The sequence below is a fragment of the Manacus vitellinus genome, unplaced genomic scaffold (genome assembly GCF_001715985.3).
Source record: "Manacus vitellinus isolate BGI_N305 unplaced genomic scaffold, ASM171598v3 scaffold_1_pilon, whole genome shotgun sequence".
Taxonomy (NCBI): Eukaryota; Metazoa; Chordata; class Aves; order Passeriformes; family Pipridae; genus Manacus; species Manacus vitellinus.
This window is the reverse complement of record NW_021939396.1, coordinates 16,975,640-16,995,342: the sequence shown is the minus strand read 5'-3', so window position 1 is coordinate 16,995,342 and position 19,703 is coordinate 16,975,640. Positions and strand designations below refer to the sequence as shown.

Genomic DNA, 19,703 nt, shown 5'->3' with positions numbered 1-19,703 from the left:
ATATTTTGTACTGTCACTGGTACACACATTGAATGGGGAAAACTAATCCATAACTCTGACTTTAGGAAAAGCAAATTAGATTAGCTGATCATGTCCATGTTTGGTTCTTAACTCAATACATAACTGAACTGCAGTCTAGTGTAGCTTTAATTAGAACAATTGTTTAAGAAGTTTAGCTGCTTCTTATCTGGATGCTGTTTGCCAGCAACTTTTAAAATCGTTTGTCTTTTTCCACTGTCACTGTGTCTGGGACTAGGTCTGCAAAGATGCTGAATGTTCTCAGTATATTCAATGTACGTAAATTTTGTAGTTACACTGGTTTTTGTTCTTATTTTATTGTATTCATAGTCTGCCAGTCATATTGCTTCCAATCCAAAAGCAAGTGCAAAAATGAAAAAGGATAATATGAAATATGCCAGCTGGGCAGCAAACCAAATAAACAGAGCATACCAGGTTAGTACATCATTGCTTTATGATACTCTTAACTTGCTGTATAGTTCTTTTCTGCCCTTTTATCAGCTGCTGTTCAAGAGGTTAGATATGACATGTAAACCAGTGTCATTTGCTTGGATTTTTTTGCATTCTACTTGTTTGGTTTCCTAGAAGCCATAATTAATATAAGGTTGGTATTTTCCATTTATTAATTAGTATTATTTACTTAATAGTTTTAAACAGATTTTTTTCTACTGACATTAACTGAATGTAGACTAGTGTAATGTTGGCCTCCAAGACTTGGTTCTACAGCTATTTTAATAAAACTTGGTGTGCCTTAATTCTTAGAGTGACTTTGTTACCCACTTCTATTTTACTAAAAAAGAAGTGGAAATTCTAGAATTTGGTTTTCCTCGAGTTTACTCTGACATTTCAAAATCATATTTAATGATGTTTCTAATAATTACCTTAGAAATTGTGACTGAAGTTGGTTTTGCATAGTTTTGTAGAAAAATGCCTGTTGAATTGTGAAAATGCACTTTGTAGGCCACAGTCAAAGCTTGCTGAAATCTTTAGGAGTCTTTTCAACTCTTTGAAAAATTATGCTTAAAATTTTGTATTTGCTATTGTATTTTAAATCTTTATTCTTTTCTATAACTCTGAATGAAAACACATGTTAAGACATAGGTTCTGCTGTCTATGCATCCCAAATATAGTTTGTCTATTTGACTCCCTTACAAGTATTCTTAATAATCTGCCAATTGAAGTTTATATATAAGTAATCCTGAACATCATCATCATACTGTCCAGTTCTCCTCAGAACTTTTTTTTGATCAAAAATGTTCATATTAAAAGCAAGACTTTATATGCATGTAACATTCCTTTCTTCCTGCAATATTTCAGTATTGGAACCCCATATTTAATTTTTCTCTTGTTGCTTCTATTTCATGGTTAATACTACCAAATGGCCTTTTTACCAGCTCCATCTATTATGGAATTAAATTAAATTTTCCTTTTATGGCCAATGGAGTTTTCTTAGTACACACTGTATGTCAGTTCCTTGCCAGCAGTGCAGCTTCTTGGGGCTAACACGTTTTCAATGTATTCCAACTTAGAGGTATTTTCCATTTCTCCTAATTGGCCCTGTAGCCTCTGACTGTACTTTACAGTGAAGAACATTGTAACCCTGAGTATATAATTAAGGATTTTATACCTGTGTGCCTAAAGTTTATTTCTCTCTTTTACTCTTTAAATGACTCTGCTTTAATAAACCATTTACTTGCTCATGCTGGGAAGGTGTGTATGAATTAACTGCTTTGTCTGATGTCCCATAAATAACCAGGGCTTCTTTTGACTGAAATATGTCCGACATGCCTGTAAGCATAATGCTGATGGAAAACTCAAGTATTGCAGAATTTAAAAAAGAAAAGGGAAAAAACACAAAAAACCCCCAACCAAAAGAATCAAACACCCACAAAAAACCCCTTGAAGAAAGGAATTCCTATGGACTCACCACTGATAGAACAAAACAGGTTTTAAAAGATGTGTGGATTTTTAGTGAAAACTACTATCCAATGCTTTACATCTTAATAGAATAAACTACTTAGATTAGAGTGGATTTGCACATGTTCCATGTAAATATTGTGACTGAAGTTCAAAGCACCTGTTAGCACTTTCAAGTGTGTCAGGATGGAAATGTAAAACCAGTGTTGGCTGTGGAATGACCTAGAAGACCTAGAAATAGGCATCTCCTGGTTCTAAATATAATGAATGTTTAATTATGACAGTTTGTATGTAATTGACTCACAGCAAGATAGGCATGCCTGGGTTATTGTTTTGGTTTTTTTCTTTTCTTTCTCTCCACATAGCTTTCTGTTAACATCACACAGTGTCTCTAATATTAAACATGAATTTTATTGGGAGTGGTAGTGGTGCTGGGGGGGTTTCTAGGTGTGTGGGGGTTTGTTGTTTTTTGGGGGGGGGTTGTTTGAAAAAACTTTTTTTTTTTTACTGTTTTTTGTGGAGTCCTTTTGGATCCTGCATTTAGCATTTTTGTTTGATGCTTACCGGCATAGTCCACATTAACACAATTAACATATCTATATATATCTTTCTGTCTATCTATCTATCTATCTTTCTATCTATCTTTCTATCTTTCTATCTATCTTTCTATCTATCTTTCTATCTTTCTATCTATCTTTCTATCTATCTTTCTATCTATCTTTCTGTCTTTCTATCTATCTTTCTGTCTTTCTATCTATCTTTCTGTCTTTCTATCTATCTTTCTATCTGTCTTTCTATCTATCTTTCTATCTATCTATCTGTCTATCTATCTGTCTTTCTATCTGTCTTTCTATCTGTCTTTCTATCTGTCTTTCTATCTGTCTTTCTATCTGTCTTTCTATCTGTCTTTCTATCTGTCTTTCTATCTGTCTATCTATAGGTATGTTAAACACATGTCATAACTTCTTTGTGACTTCATACATTTGTGATATGTTGCATACTTCAGCTGCTCTTGTTAGCTCTTTGGGACATAAAGTGAAGTGTGTGATTGGAATGACAGGGGAAACTTAGCTATTGAGAAAATATAAGTGCTCAAGCTGGGATCTGGCAAGTAAGTGGGGTGAACTCCCCTTCCTCCTCACAGAAGTCCCGGGAGAAGCTCTAATGACTGGGCTGCACAGGGTCGCCCCAGCCCATCCCTCCTGACCGTGTTACAGGGCTGCAGGAGCATTTGGCTGCTCCAGTCTGTGTTTAGAGACTTGTAACATCCAGTGGCTACAGCAAATGGTGTTTGGTGATGTAGTAGGTGTGGGTTTCCCCTGTGAGTCAGTGTTGATTTGTTGCTCCCTTGGTGAGCTGAGCAGTTGGAAAATGTCATCATTTGGACCTGAGGATAAAACCTTGGTCGCTTGTGCCAGGGGAAGCCCTTATAGTATTCCTCCCTTAATGGAGGGGTTTTAAGCCAGGTTTTAAGCTAGTTATATTATCTCTATAAATCCTCCCAACTTTCCACGCATTATCCACCTGTAAAGTAAGAACCTTAAGAGCTTGTTGGGTTTGGCATTGGCTTATTTTATTGGTTGGACCTTCTCATACTGCTAAATGAAATATTTCTGGTGGTCATGTTCTAGAGAATAAGATGCATTGAGAATCCTGAATATGAATTTGTGCCTTTAAATTATGAGATTATTAATTCAAAAAGTTACTTTTGAGCAATTGTCTTGCAGTGAGATCTTTCCCCATTTCCAGTTTGAATTCAAACTTGAATTACCAGCAGTTTTCTGAGTAATTCTGGGAAGCTGCCTTTATTTTTTCAAAGTACTGGCTATAGTTGCTGGGTTTTTTTATTATCATTATTTTATTTTATATGCAGTTTACTTGAAATATTTCTACTGGTTCCCTTCTTTCAGTTTATTCTGTCATTCAGGCAGTTTGCTTTTGGAACTTAATTTTGCTTTTCCTGTGCATTCCTGCATAAAATCAGAACTTTTTAGTTTATTGTCATTTAAAGAAAGCAATGTTTGAGTATAAAAAGGAAACCTTATTTCACCACTGTTGGTTAGACCATGTAGCAGTGTCTTTGCAGGAAAACATGATGATACAGAATAGTTAAATAATTTTCTGAAAAGCACCGATATGTGACATCTGGTTAATATATTTATTTTGATCTTAAATATGTAACCATCCATGCTGATTAGTACTTCTCATCTGTGTCTAATCTAGGAGAAATGTAAACTTCTGCAGGAAGACAGAAAGGTTTTGTAGCTAGAGCTGCTGTATGGAGCTGGAATTCCTGGCTGCCAGCACATCCTCTGAAAAAGAGTCATTATTCTCAGGCCTCTTAAATTTAGTTGACTGGGTGGGGAAAAAAACCAAATAAAATTTAATTTTTATTTTTATTTCAGAAATTAGTGAAGTACTTGTTATTCTAAGAGTTATTATTATTATTAGCTTAGTTTTGCCTTACCACTGGGAAACTGGACTATTCTGTCTATGCAGACCCTGCAAAGGATTTCTCTCTGTTCTGACTGAGGACATGAGTCACAGTTACTTTAAGATCGAAACAAAATGTGGCTACCTGGTGCTGTTCAATTAGGTAATTGGTTTAGCATGTCCCCTGGCAGAAGCATTTCAGCAGAGGCAGACAGGTTTGATTAATGCTCACAAGAATCTTTAATGTGATCCTACTCATAGTAATTTTCCAGATACATGCTTTTTGGGTACATTGCTAAATTCTTCTGTGTTAGCAATCTATGTGTTATTTATGGCTGGAGAGGGGTGATTTTGTTACTAACCATTTGGGAAACAGAAAATTAAATCATGATTTTAAGAAATGGATTCCAGCTCAATCAGTCAAATTGCTGTATAATGGCAGAATAGACAAAATAATTGTTTGTCAGGGCAAATTTGAAGTAATTACATTTCCAAGTGTACTTCTGTTTGTTATGACGCAGAGTTTGGTTTTATTTGTTCAGCTTAAACTATATGTCAGTATCATGAAGGCAGCTGCTCTTGAAATTATCAAGTAGCGTTTTTTTAAACTGACGTCTTATGTCAGTTTTGCTTTCACTGTCCATGAAGTGAATAAGTAAAAGTTCTCTTATTTTGAAACTTTCCTCTGCATGCTTTCTGTGTGTCTTGCCAAATGTGCTTTTTGAACACCGTATGTTTAGGCTTCTCTACTTTTTATTGAAATTTCTCGATGTTTTGAATTTGAAACAATTTTTCAGTTGAGGTTTTGAGTTCTGTTTTTTACCTTGTATTCGTGAAAGGATTTGGAATCCCCAAGTATCTGTGTACTGTGAACAAAAAAAGGATATTATATTCAGTCAGATCTAAGCAAAAATTGCTTCTCTCACTTCGGAGTGTGTTAAGAAATCTTGGATTTTCCTCTGACTATTGCAGGTCACTGTGGAAACTCTACAACCTGAAGAGTGGGTTTATGCATACTACTAGAATCAAAACATAGCACATCAGTTAATCACATGGAAATATTAAATATGAAAATACGGTGTTTTCAGTACATCTCTTAACTGTAAAGTGTTGCCACAGTAACAAAATTTCTTTCTTCTAACTATTTAATTTGCAATAGCTTATCATTTAGTGTGCCAAAACTATTTTTTTAAAAACTCAGTGCTGATTGGGGATCTCAGTGCTAGATTGTAGCCTGGGGGTCAAAAGCAGGTTAACAGGTCCTGCAGCTTGTTGCTGGTGTGATATTACCTGAGTTTGATGATTTAATCTTTCTTAGCAGGTCATGAAGAGTTTGCTAAATTAAGTTAATTACAAGAGAGAAGGGACACATTATAAATCAAGGACTAAATATGCGAGACACCAGTGGTATTTGAAATGAAAACCATCAAATTGAAAATTTATTTAGTGTTTAGATGTTAATATTTAAGTAGAGAATAGGCTGCTTTAGTACAAGCAAGTTATAGTTACTGCTTCTGTAATTTCTTCACCACCCGTCCCAATCCCAAATGCAAAACTTTTTAGTGCAGGTGTATTAGAAGTGGTCAGGAGTTTCATTTGACTGAAGACCAACCTAGTCCATAAATCCACTGTGTTAGATAAGGCTGGTGAGTGATGGGAATTGTCAGTACTGTTAGAGAAACTCTTTTGAGGTCAACATGGGGTGGTCAGCATCTCCAGTCCTTGTACCACTTCCTTTCCCATTTGGCTGCATGTGTCTTAGGAAATCTAAAGCCATTAGCAGTACTTATTACACCGTGTCTTTCTTTCTTATCAGAACAGACTTTATTTTTAATGTTCTCTGAAATTGCTGTTGTAATAGCAGGCTACAATCAACTACAAGGTCATCACTTACAATTACTTTGAACCACAAAATATAATTATATGTTGTCTGGACTATTTTATAGTAGATTTTGATAAGTAGAAGTTTTCTCTGACTAGCTATAACAAAAATAGAAAAAAGACTGGCTTTAATAACAAGTCTAAGTCTTGCTATTATTTAAATTATTAATGTAATCTAATTTGGATTGCATAAAAATAAGTCTGAAATAAAATGTATGTTAAAGTTTAGAGAGCAAACAAAACAACATGAAGATCTCTGTTCAGATAAATGTTAAATTTCAAAGTGGAGTATTAGCATAGAATATTCAAATTCAGAGCAAATTAGTGAAATTGAGTTCTACTGTTAAGTAATTTTTCATTACTTCACAGAATGATGGTGATGTAGCTTGTATTGTGGTAAAAATTCTGAGTTTTAGTGCTGTCCTCTAAAGTTTGTAATGAATAGAGTTAATTTGTTATATTTCATGTTTGGAACTGTTATTTTCACAGGATCTGTGCACAGAATTTCTGATGTATGAATTATAGCAATCCTTTCTTTCTTGTTTAGTTTGCAGGTCGCAGTAAGAAAGAAACTAAATACTCTTTGAAAGCAGTGGAAGACATGTTGGAGACCCTGCAAATCACTCAGTCTTAGTTTGGCACAGAGATCCAATATGAAATTTTTCAATACCATGCTCAACCTGTGGGTTATGTTACTGTAGTGCTGTTAAAAGTTAATTTTGTATTGATTAATGTCCTATATAAGATAACATTTTATGAAAAGTAAAATGCCTATTTATTGCTGCTATAAGAAATATGATGAATACCCACTGAAACGAATAACTTTATCCATGTAGAAAACATAAAGAAATTACATGCTGCACATCATTTTCTTCAGATTTTTTGTACCTACAGTACCTGCTTCTAAGCCATAATTTGTAGAAATAAACTTGTTACATGATTTAAAAAAATAGTGATTTATTGGTCTTGCAAATGGAAATTATGAATTTATATATGTAGATTAATAACATATGTTAAACACTTTTGTCTTATTTGCATATTTAAGAGTAAAAGCATGCTACTGATATGCATTTTCTGGAAAATGTTTACCATACAGCAAGGAGTGATTATGAGTACAGTATAGTAGAGAAAAAAAAAGTTGATGTTAACGGTTTTCTTAATGAGTTGATATCCAGTACTGTAGAAAAGGAGAAAACTTGCTTGTGTACTTGGCTCCAGAGATGCTCTTGTACTGGCTTATGGCCAAAGACATTTTTCTCTGTGGTTTTATGGGCAAATGCTTCCATGTCCATGTAATTCTCCACTCAGTATATGCATATGCACTTTTTTTATTCCTTCTCCGTGTCCTTTGTTGCACATATGTTCCACATCATGAATTTCAAAACCACCTGAACGCAAGTCTGCGTGTGCTTGTCTGTACTCATTCTGTGCCTGCGGTCTGGGCACCCCTTCACTGTGGGGTGGCTGGTGCATTATCTCCACAGTAACCAGGGGGAACTGCACTGCAAGGATGAGATGAGACAGCCTGTTCAACTGCCTTGTACTGACTGGAGGATGGTGTTTGTCACACCGTCAGCATGTAGCATCTAGCACACTGTAAATTATACTGTGTTTGTCTTTAGGCACTGGTTTATTTACTCAGATAATTAGTCAAACACCCGAATTCATGCATTTTGCAGTTCTGATCATTCTGGGTGTTGTTCAGGTGTGTAATGTGGCAATTCAGTTGCACAGCTATCATCTCATTTATTATAGCTTCAGTAAGATTGCATAACAGCAGCAACATACCCTCAGCAAATTCTAATAAAAATATTGCAATGTAGTTTTCATGACTGTCACCATCATGATTTGACTTTTAGATTTTATACTGCCTACTCTATATAGATGGGTAGGTTAAAGGCTATACCAAAATGTCCTTTTTTTGATCCTGGACTCAATGTAGTGAAGCAAAGCTGAACTCCTTCTTAAAGCAGCAACAAAAACTTTCTTTGTTAGTTCAAAGCTTGGAAATGTGTGTAACTGACCTTGTTGTTGCCTGAGACTGAGCCTTTAAGAAACACCTAAGATCTCACTCCTGTTGTCCATAAAGTAGGTTGGAGTATGATAGTGTGACAGGATGGATGCTATGCCGTGGGAATTAATTGTATGTGGAATCGTAAATTAACCTAATTCACTACTGTTGAAATACAAAACTGCAAATACTGCATAGTATTATATTAAATCATCCAATTCTAACCTGGGGGAATAGTGCAGATCCTTTTATAATAATAATTCACAAACAGATCTGAGAACAGTATTTGTGGCTAGATTATATATATTTTGGGTGGAAAACCAAGGAAGTATATGTAAGCCTGTGTATTTCTGTTCAGACTTGTAGTCTTTGACTGTAGGAGTGTGCCATCTAGAGTTTTAGGCCCTCATAGGTGTTTTTTTTCTCTTTTACCTACATCGCATGTAACTCGGTTGCATTATAAAATTTAAAATGGTGTGAAGCTGTACTGAAGACTGAAGCAGTGCGTAACATTTTACCTCCAAGGTATTAAAAAACAGCAGTGCAGTATTTTTGTGCAGCTGGCATCTGTGCTGCTGGAATGTGTTGTACATGTTTTATTCAGAGGCAACTTTTAATATAACAATGTCAGACTTGGTTATGTAGTATATCAGTTTCTCTGTAAGAAAATTTGTTCTGTTTCTTATTTTCAGTGATTTGATGAAAAATTTCATGTCGTTTGGCTGCTTAGAACTTTTTCACTACTGCTTATCATCTTTTGAAATTACTATTTAGCACTCTGATTTGTGAGTCTATTTTGGCATAATTTCCAGATAGTAGAGCTTACAAGTTGACCTTGCTAATATTTCTAACAAATTCAAGTTTACTTCAAAGGTAAAATAAATTACTCCTATGAAAATGCGTGGGCAGTCTCTGATACAGTTATATAATTGAAGCAGTGGAAGTTGAGGGTCTTTTCCATATTCAAATTAAAAAAAAAATAATTATCTTCTGTCTGCATAGGAAATAACTGTATGAAATGCCATGCAGTCTCAGCAAGCAAGGAGCTTGCTGAGAAGGGAAGTTGTGATATAATATGATTTTTATAAAAGTAATTTTCCAGTTCTAGTAAACCATTTTGTAATGTCACTGACACTGTGTTGCATTAAAAAGTAGGTTTTCAAAGAATGGGTTACTTAATTAACAAATGAACTTGATTATATTTTTGTATTGTGCTCTGGCAGTGACAAATGCTACACAAAAAATTTATTATCAAGCATGCAGTCTCCTCATTCCAAAATAAAAGGCTATGTTTTCATATTGTTTCAGTTGACAGCAAAAACTTGGGACCTTTGCAATGCCAGACTGTCTAGCGAGGACTTGTGTCTTTATTTTTTTGACCGTACTTTGATAATGGGCTTGATAGCAAGAGCTTAGTGTTACCCAATGAAGGTCATTGAAGAGCCACCAGAACCTCAGATTCTGCCCTTGTGATGCAAGTTACTGGTGACTTAAAAACATTTTGTCCAAATGTTATACAATTCATATTATGTAGCTGCAAAAAGCACATCTTGTTTAGAATATATCCCTAAATCTCTTCAGATCAGTGCCCAGAATATCTTGCAGTTGCTATTGGAAACTCTGTTATTAGTCAACGGAGGACTTCCTCTTGGCAGTGCTGTATTTTTAATGGCATCCATGTTTGCTAGTCACTGCATTTACAGTGGAACTTGTATTTCAGCCAGCCTTAGAAGGGAGGGGAAAAGGAAAGCAAATTAAACTTGACTTACTGGCATGAATTTCTTAGCTTCTTGTTACTTGCACTCTCATTTTCCAAGAACACCAACTGTAGCTGCAGTCAGGTTTGCAATAATAATTCTTTTTGTAACTCAAGAGCTTCTGTATATTCAACTCTAAAACCAACACTCCATTAAAATCTAAACCATGCAGATTCCAGTGAAATGGTGCTATGTGATGTGCACGTACCCCTGTATGCAGGAAAGGACTACTCCCACCCTTCCTTAAGTTGGTGTCAGAGTGGAGGAGCATTAGAACAGTTCTGGAGTGTGGTTTTGTCTAGAAAATTAATACTACTTAATATGCTTCAAAATATTGCTTAGTACTTCCATTGTTCAGTGCATGAATAGAATTTTAGGACTAACTGTTGCTTAACTACAGATACTTGAGTCTATGTGGAGAATAAAGTACTTGAAATAGTCATAAGTCTTCTGTGGAATGACTCTGGAAGCTTAGAGATCCTCTTGATAGGCACCAATTGGAAGTTAGATTCAGCCAGAGACTAGCTTTCAGAAATAAATGGCTCATTAATCTACCTGCCTCTTAAAAATAAACAGCAAACCAAAAATAAAACCCAAAAAAACAAAACCCAAAACAAAACTAAAGAAAACCAACCCCCCAGACTCACCTCTGGTAAAGTTGTTTTTCAGCTGCTGAATGTGAAATGGAAAGCCTTTATCAGTGCACTTCACAGGTGAATTTATTTTGCTCTCTGTGGAGGAAGTCCCCTATAGCAAGCAGTACAATCCTTTGAGTGCTTATCAGGGAAGGAAGAAAGGCTGGAGAGCAGCATACAGGCCCGTTTAACCCACATGCAATAGTAGGGTTAACTTCCACTGGCAAGTTGCAAAGAACATGCCGTTCACCTGCACTTGGGATCCCAGAGGTGAGCATTCGTGGTGAAAAAGGCTAAATAAGACTGCACAGCCAGAGCCTCCAGAGTCGGTCTCAGGAGCCAGTGCTCAGAGACCCAGCACAGCACGTGAGCTCCTCCAGCCGTCAGTAGGGCTGCACCTTGGCACGAGTCTCCCCGCGGGTTTTTGCTCCTACTAAAGACTGTCCTGTCCTCTGTTTTACTTTTCTCCTCTGGGCCTCTGCACAGCTGGGGTCTTGCGGAAGATCCCTGCTGGTGTGATACTGTGGCATTTTCACTGTGGGTATAGGTGTGGAGGTGAGGGTGCAGATTTGTGAGGGATCAGTTTGTTGGATTGATCCTGGTTCTGAAGGTTTTGCACATCATGGGCTTCATTGCACACCTAAAGGTCAGCATGTAAGCCTTTGCCTCAGACCTGTCCCATTAAATATCCAGAGTCTGCTCAGCTCTTTTGTGGAGGCTTGACAAAGAATGGACGAGGTTGGATGTGATCCGTGCTGAGTGACCTGCAAGCGTATGGAAAGATCTGTTACTCTTGGTGACGTGGTGACTGCAGTCACTGGGCCTTTTTTTTGGTGTGTGTGTGTGAAACAGCATGGAGTGAATAACTTTGGGAAAACACTTCCAGATGGGAGGTCTGTTATCCAAGGTCAAAGGGATGACTGGAGGGAGGAAGAACCACCTTTTCAACTTGAATCAGCCAGCAGAGGTCCAGTAGCTCCCTGCTCTGGAGAAGGTGACAAAATGTGCTGCACTTCTGCATTACCTAAATAATGAGAGGTGTAAGGTTGCGTTTAAAAAAAAAAATTGAAATTGTAGTGCAAAAATGTTTTTCTCCTCATCCCTGTGTATTTTAGCAGCTTTCAATGCGACCTTGTTGATGTTAGGGTTCCTCATACCATTTGGGCAGCACGTACGCTTCCACTTAGAGGCTACCAGCAGAGAAAGACACATTTAGAGGGACTGCTCACTTGGGAAAAGTTCCTTGTGGGCTTCCATCATGGCAGGTCACGACCTGTTTGCATTGGCAATAGAAGCACGGCTTGTGCCGCAGACGGAGCTTGCTTAAATAAGGTTCCTCTTAGGATCAAGGCTAATTTTCCCCAAAGAATGAAGGATCTTTTCCCAAATTTATACAGTTTTTCTGTAGCAGGCTTTTAGGTTTTGGACATGATGTTTGGAAGTGAAACTTTAGACCAGGCAGATGTAATCCTCTCGGGAAGAGACTGCAAAAATCAACACTGAAGCAGTTTCAAAAAAGTGAGCAGCAAGTAAAATTAACCGTTGCCTCTGTTTATTTAGGTAATTGAGCTTGACACAGTGGTGTGTCTGACAAGTTGCTCTGTGTTTTTTATTCCATTTAATACAGCTATGACACTCAAAGCTGTCACTGCCCGTCTGAGAATATTTGTTTCAGTTTAGACTTTGAGAACTGTGTAAATGTGGATAGATCACAAGGTGGGCAGTGGTGTAAGGAAACTACCCTGTAGAACTGTATCTCTTTCCCTGGACAACTGCTGGAGTTTATTCTGTTTAAGTTAGAATCAAGAATGAAAACCATAAAAAATTATTAATAGGTGTATTTAAAGTCAATAGCTGCTGTGTCTGTTTTATTCTGAAATCAATGTTGTTATTGCTTTATTTTTTTAATTGAATGATTATTCAATGGACTGCTTGACCATTATTAGCAGGCTTTATTGTAAGCTGGAAATACCTTTGAAAGATTCAAAGGGAGGATGAAAACTCTGAGAAATCTTGCTGACTGCAATTGAGATAAATTGTATATAAAATGAACACAGAATCTCTGTTTTAAGCATATCAATAACATTTAGTGACTTGTAACAATATTGTAATTGTAGTCATGCCAAGCTTTTTGATCAAAACTTCCCAGAAATGTGATGTCTGTATGGAGCCAAAAGCTCTAATAAGCTTTTAGGTAAACTTTGATTTAGTTAAGTGTAGGCACCGCCTAGACGTAGAAAGGAGCCTTTGCTAATATGGAAAATTTACTCCTCTTGGGAAGCTCCAATATTCAGGTAATTCTGAGTCTGATTAGCCATATGGAAGAAACAGCTACACCTATTATCAGAGTCTTTTCAAGGAACATCAAGGCTTTTCCACATACAAACCATCTTCTCAGTAAAGCAGAGATGTAGATGGGGTCATTTGGAAGCAACTTTGAGAACAAATCAATATGTGATACCATCACTTTGGGAGAGAATTGGATGGAGAAGCCTAGCAAGAGATGCATGTCTCTTTTTCCTTAGACTGTTTTTTTTTTTTAATGTGAAGTTTGCTGAAGAAAAATCCCTCTGTGAAGGAAGTTCAGTGTTTCAGCTGTCTAACTACATAGCAGAATGTGAATTTTGGTGGGTATGAGCCTGACAGGCTGTTGGGTGGCTGAGGTCAGCACAAGGAGCATTATCTTACACTGGTTCTGGGTTGAGAGCACCTGGGCCTTCTGTGTTCTAACATCTGCCTTCAGGATAAGAACAGTCTTTCTCATGTCTTTTCAATGCCCAACTGTCCTATTCAGTCTTCTGAATGCCTGTATAACATGAACAGCGCTTTTAAAAAAAAATTCCTGTGATTTCCCAGTTCAGAGGGGATCAATGATCCAATTTATTCCTTCCAGCTCTAGGCAGCATACATACAAATATTTTGTTCAAAATGAGCTCCTGGGCCCTATTCCTGGATTCCTATTTAGGCAACAAAATAAGGGATGGAATTCTCCAAGTCATCGGCTCCCAGTTGGCCTTGCTGGCACTTTTTTGATTCCTATTTTTTTTTTTTTAAATCAGACCACATATTTAAGTGCTTAAGTGCTTAGACATGGATTTGATTCTTAAATTTAGGCACCAATTTTTTCCTTTTATTTTGTGTGCTTTATTTGCCAGGCTCCTAAGTGGAAGCAGAACAGATAGTTGTCTGAATTGCCCTGACTCTGTGTTTGTAAGCAGCTGAAGAGTAACTTTTAATATATGGCCATCTGCACCTAAAATCATAGCAAGAAAGCAATGAAAGTGACTGCCGACTAATGCAGTAAGATCAACATTTTAAACAAAATCAATGCAAGAAAGGCTACAGAGAGACTGGAAATAGTAGGAGTTAATGATCTTGAATTAGAGAAGATGTAACAAGGTCTGTGCTCTGCAGGGCCCTGGAGAAGCCTCGTGGTCTCTTTTCTTTATGCCTCAGCCGTTCCCACAGTCTCTTGCCTGTTGCCTCCCACCAGTTACATCTTTTGTAGTGGTTCTTTGGGGCAGGGTTCCTGTCTGTGTGCTGTGGCCAACCATGACACATATGAGGACGCAGGGATGACATCTGGGTGGTGGTTTTCCTGTTGTTTTGTCCTGTTTCCTTTTCAGTGGTGGGTGAGACCTGAGGGTGTGTTCTTTGGCAGTGAACAAGAAATAACAGAAGACTTCCCTATATTGGCTGTGTTCATTTACTCCTGATCCTTTCAGGTAAATGAGCCAGAGGAATTGAAAGTGTCAGGAGGATGTCTGTTTTCTGTTGTGTCTCCAGTGATCCAAAGGAATCTGTGGGACCAACACTCCAATGCCACCATGGGGGTGGGAGCGAGGGGAACACAAACACCGTGAATGAAGAAGACTATTTAAATGGGAAGTGATATTACTGAGGACTGGCTAGAATGCAAGAATTTTGTTTTACAATAAAATTGAGGTTTGACTGCTGCTTTTGTACCATAATAGAAATAAAAACAGAAACCTTTTCACTGCTGAAAAAGCCATACCCACAAGATTTACTCCACACTGGATTGCCAGTAACCTAATGATTTAGTCATTTCCCTGAGTGGCAGGAGGTGGGGATTTATGTTGTCTACCTGATTAAGAGAGAGACTTTGAACTTGAGTTTCATGTATTCCCAGCAAGTGACCTAACCATTACGTTGCAGAGTCAAGTCTCTAGCCCACAGACAGTTGCAATAATGGGAAAACTCCATAGGAGTAAGCTTCTCTTGGAAGCTTAAGATGACAAGAAACTGTACTTTGATACTTTGCCTTTCTTTCATGGTGAACTTCATATATCAGTAAACTACTGAAGTGTTAACTGGCCTTGGATAAAGTGAACTATCTTTCAGACATACAGATGCATCTTATGCTCTTAAAGATCAATTCACTTAGCACATAACGCAGCTTAGAGGTCAAATGATGGAACTGGAGCTCGTAAGGAAGGTGCATGCCACTGCAGCAAAGACAGATCTTAAAACATAGCTTCATTTTTCTTACTTCCTTAAGGCTTGTGGGTTTTGGTTTTTGATATGATTTTAGCAGGTTTGAGTAGATAAGTTTCCTTACTATGCTGATCTTTCTGTAAAAGACACCTGTAAATGCCGTTCTTTGTGTTATTAGTAACATGTCTTATCTCTCGAGCCATTCAGTGTGTGGGGTTATTCCTTTTTTCCTCTCCCCCTAAGTAGTTTAAAATCTCTCTGGTAAAATACGTATGCAGAAAACAGGTAAGTTTGCTGGAAATTATCTTTGATTAGTTAATTTTCCCTTGTGCAGTGAAAGAGGAGTTACTCAATCTGATATAATGACAATCTCACTCAAATGTGGGGAATGGTATAGTTCTGTGACCAGCATGAAGCAGCCTCCCACTCCCTGAGTTTTGTTACTGACTTGGCTCTGCAACGTGATGCAATTCAGTAATTTAGGCTTTTTCTGCTTCAGATTTCTCAAACATAAAATCAATGGAATCTCTCGTGCCCAAAAAATCACTGCTCATAGGTGTTGCTATGAAATTAATACAGTGCTTATCAGTTTTATTCTGCTTCATAAATATTATATTAGTAGTTGGCTATCAACCAGCTAAATTTTCTGGGGAAAGAAGTAATTTCTGTGTCTAGTAATTTTTCACAGGTAACAAGAAATTTATGTCGGGTGGGTCATTCCAGTCAGTGCTCCGAGTGACAGAAAAGTGTAGGGTAAATTTGGCAGAATTCATATATATTTTATACTCGCTCCAGATGTTTTAAGCATTCTACACATTCATTTTAAAAAATGGTCTTTTAATAGTTGAGATGGTTATTAATTTTTCTTCTCAAACTGAACTTTAATATGAATCTAATATGATGGATATAAATTAGCATGTCTGGCTAATCTAAAACTTTTATTAATTATCCATGGTTTATTTTCTATACATGTCAAGAGCTTTTGATCTTCACTGAGTTTATAAAAGATAATCTGCCATTTAGATTAACAAGAGAAATGTATTTGAAATATGTTGTATGCAGAATTTTTATATGATCAGCTGCAAAATGATAGATCACAAAGTAAAGGAATTTGGAATGAAGTATAAAAAGGGCTTGAAGGCGAAAATGAGAAGTGGTTCTGAATGTTAGAGGGGTCACAGCTAATCCTGGGATTAATTATTCTGTATACGGAGAGTTGGATTCAGCTCTGATTTAACTCAGCAGGAGTTTTTATTTTGATCTGAACATGAACTTGGTGGTGTGAGTTTTAGGTCAAATATTATATTCCATTAAAATACTAATTTATATTTTGTAAATCAGACTGAGACCATTTGAATTTATAATCATAGTTTTCTCTATATTGAAAGTGCTGCACTGCCAAGTACCTTGCAATGAATGGGACACGTAACAAGTCAAGTGTTTAAAGTACATGATAAAATAAGAAACTGATCTAACATTTTTTTCATATTTTTAAACTGTTTTTCCATCACAAATCTGGAAAGTAAGTGACTGATTTTTTGTAAAAATTGTCATTAGGCAGCTCTGGTATAATTTATGTTAAGAGGTTTTGGCCTGTTTATGTGTGCTGGAATTTGCCAAAATTAGTAATGCGATATTCCATCTTTAGCAAGCCTATAGAGCAATAAATAATGACACATGACTGCATGTGAGTGTTGTTAGTTAATTTTTTTTGTGGTGTTCATGAAATGCAACAATCTTCCAACCCAGATTCTGCAACATTAGGCAGCAAGTTGTACTCTGAACTAAACCAGATGCTGATCAGCTCTGTTCCTATTATCAACTTGGGGCAGAGATGGTAACCAGACCTTATTTGCAACGTTAACATTTGGAACAGATTAACAGCAGTTAGGCTGAAATGAGAAACCTCCACTTTACTGAAAAGGTTCAAAACATGTAATGCTGTAAAAATCAGGACGTCTGTAGTATGTTAGGTAGGAATAAATAAGTTAACTGTAAGCCACACTTTCCCCTTTGCAGGATGTGTTGTTTCCAGTTTATGAGTGACTCTTTGAAAGGACATGTTTATGAGGTATAGTCAGCTTTAAGTCCTGATAAACCATCTACCTGATGAGGTATAGTATATCCAAACTTGCTGCTCTTGTTTGTTGTGAGGTTGTACAGAAGGTTTTTGTCTGCTGGACAAATCCCACATGCACTCGTGAAGCTCAGAGACCCAGAATACTTTTGACTGCCAGCCTTCTGCTACACTCAAAAGCAAACCCAATGGGTAACATGTCCCAGAGGGGCCTGGCAGAGTATGTGGAACATGTGGTGGCCCTTATACTGCACACTGGGCTGGAGATGTTTCTCTGTGACTGCTTATGGTATCTCAGAGGATTGAGGAGGAACTGGAGGGGTTCAACAGGAGTGTAGCAAAGGCCTAATGCTTTTTAGGCTGAAACTAGGCTAAGCCTCATCCCTTCTTTGTGAATGTTGTATAATTATTGCTGCAACCATAAACTTCTACAATGTGTTATTTCTGGTGTTGTATTACCTTCCTCCTCCTGTCCTGTGCTTTTTTATTGGGAATATTGCTTTAGCAGGAATTGAGTAGCAAGCTTCAATTCTAAGGAAAGTCTTTTTGCAAAAGTCAGTCAGAGATGTTGCTGGGTTCTCATTGTGTCACCTGCTGCATGGTTTTTCCATGTACCTAGTTTGAAAACATGGTATTCAAGTTTGCAGAGAGGAAAAGCTTTTTGCAAACTCATGTGCAAGGCTGCTATTTAAAAGGAGTTATTAACCACTGTCAGTACAGATTTTGAGAGAGTAAGGACATTAGCTACCCTGGTAATCTGATCAGATTTTTCATATAGCAGCCAGGTCAGCCAAGAAAATCACCAACCACAGCTGGGAAAAGAATCAGCAGCGAGGTGCTTCCTTCATGAGTGGAGGGGGCTGTATTGGTGGTGCTGACCACTCACCTTGGTAAGCTAAATGGGAAATTAAACCTAATCTGCTCTAATTGCATTGGGTAAACTATCGCCTGGGTTTCAGCTCAGTTTATGTTGACTTGAAACAGGTCTTGGTTAAGCGGGTAGGGTGGCTGAAGGTATGTGCTGGAGCAGTAGCTGTGGTTCAGCTGTGACTTGTTACGTGTAACTTTCTGCAGGTAAAGTTACAATCCTTCCTGTAGGGAGTAGCAACAGCTCCTTTTGGGAAGGAGCAAATCTGTAATGACAGGGACCCTGCCCTTTGCTGCTCTGGAGAGACGTGTTTGGCCTTCTCCTTTGTGGGACGTAAAGAGGAGCCAAGGTGTGGTCAGGCAGAGCAATGGCAGCACTGAGATAAGCACTGCAAGGAAGAAACTAGAAAAATACTAAGACACAGAAACATTTTCTCCATGCAAGCTGGTTAGAGATATGATCTAAAACATGTCTTACCATGGACAGCAGATGAAGGGTTCCTGGAAGCATGGGACGCCTGCCTATCTGTAACACTGTTTCCATGTGCAGTGAGTACACCTGGTGTATGCTTTGGCCCACATTGCTGAGACCCCGGGGTTTTACTCCTGACCTTCAGTCACAAAAAAAAAAAAAAAGTTGCTTTCTATTTTGTGTCCACCCAGCAAGAATGTGAGGCAAGTTCAGGTGAATAAGTGGGTCCAGGCATGCCTTGGACCTATGCTGTTGAGGAGTGCTGGCTTTCCCTCCAGTAGCCCACAGCTGCATCGTATAGCTCCTGAGTGAATCCTATAGGTCACCCAGGGATGCGGGTTTATGTCATTTTTACTCCTTCCAAAATTTATCATAGAAAATATGTTTGCCTTTTTCTTGACCTTCTAGGTATTTGGGCCTTATGAAAATTGATCAAGCTGTTATTGAATTACAGGTCAGTGTGTAGCCACCCCTGTCTCTGGTGTTACTTAGAAGCTTATCTGAATTTCGCTTTGTGGCTGGACCTCCTTTATGCTCCCTATATTTCAAATTAGGAAGAATATTTTCAGATGCAGAAGAAAAGCTGTGAGAAATTTGCAGGTAATAGTGTATTCCATGTAAAAGTGAAAAAGTAGTGAAATAATAAGCTGTTATTATTTTAAAGCATGACCTTCTTTTAGATGGTTTATATGGGATTAATTTTCCCCCTCAAATTAGTTGCCATCACCAAGGAAGCTTGGAGGGAAGCCATTTATGGCATTGGCACTGCAGAAACAGGCAGATGGGCAGCTCTGAGTTATGGTGGATGCTGCTATCTCTGCTGAAATACTTTGGTCTGAGACTGATTTTAGAGTATCCAACATAACTGCACAGTTCAAGATGGTGAAGCAAGAGTATAATGCCAGCAAATAACCTGTTGCTCAGCATGCTGCATGGCTATGGTGTTAATAACTCCCACACCAAATGGCTGCAAACCATTTTATAAAGTTTGGCTTCATATATGGCTTCCAGTGAGGCAGAGTTTTGAGATGAAAACTTGAAGTGACACTGTTGAACAGAAAGCTTTTTGTGCCCAGTCTTTCATGCTTTCAGTCCTTCACCTCTCTGCAATTTTTTCTCTTTCAGTGGTTCTAAGGCAGCACTGCCCAGTTGTCATTTCAGCATCTACTAGACCTGTTAC

General features: G+C 37.7%; 1 protein-coding gene across 1 annotated transcript in view; it reads left to right on the top strand.

Annotated features, from left to right (window-relative positions):
• Positions 1-10,457, top strand: part of EMC2 (ER membrane protein complex subunit 2) — a 33,930-nt gene extending 23,473 nt beyond the window's left edge. The window contains exons 9-10 of the mRNA XM_018077513.2: positions 349-453; positions 6,797-10,457. Of these exons, the coding sequence (XP_017933002.1) occupies positions 349-453; positions 6,797-6,883 (192 nt within the window). The 3' untranslated portion in view covers positions 6,884-10,457. The remainder of the gene's footprint in view (positions 1-348; positions 454-6,796) is intronic.
• The last annotated feature ends 9,246 nt before the right edge of the window (positions 10,458-19,703 follow it).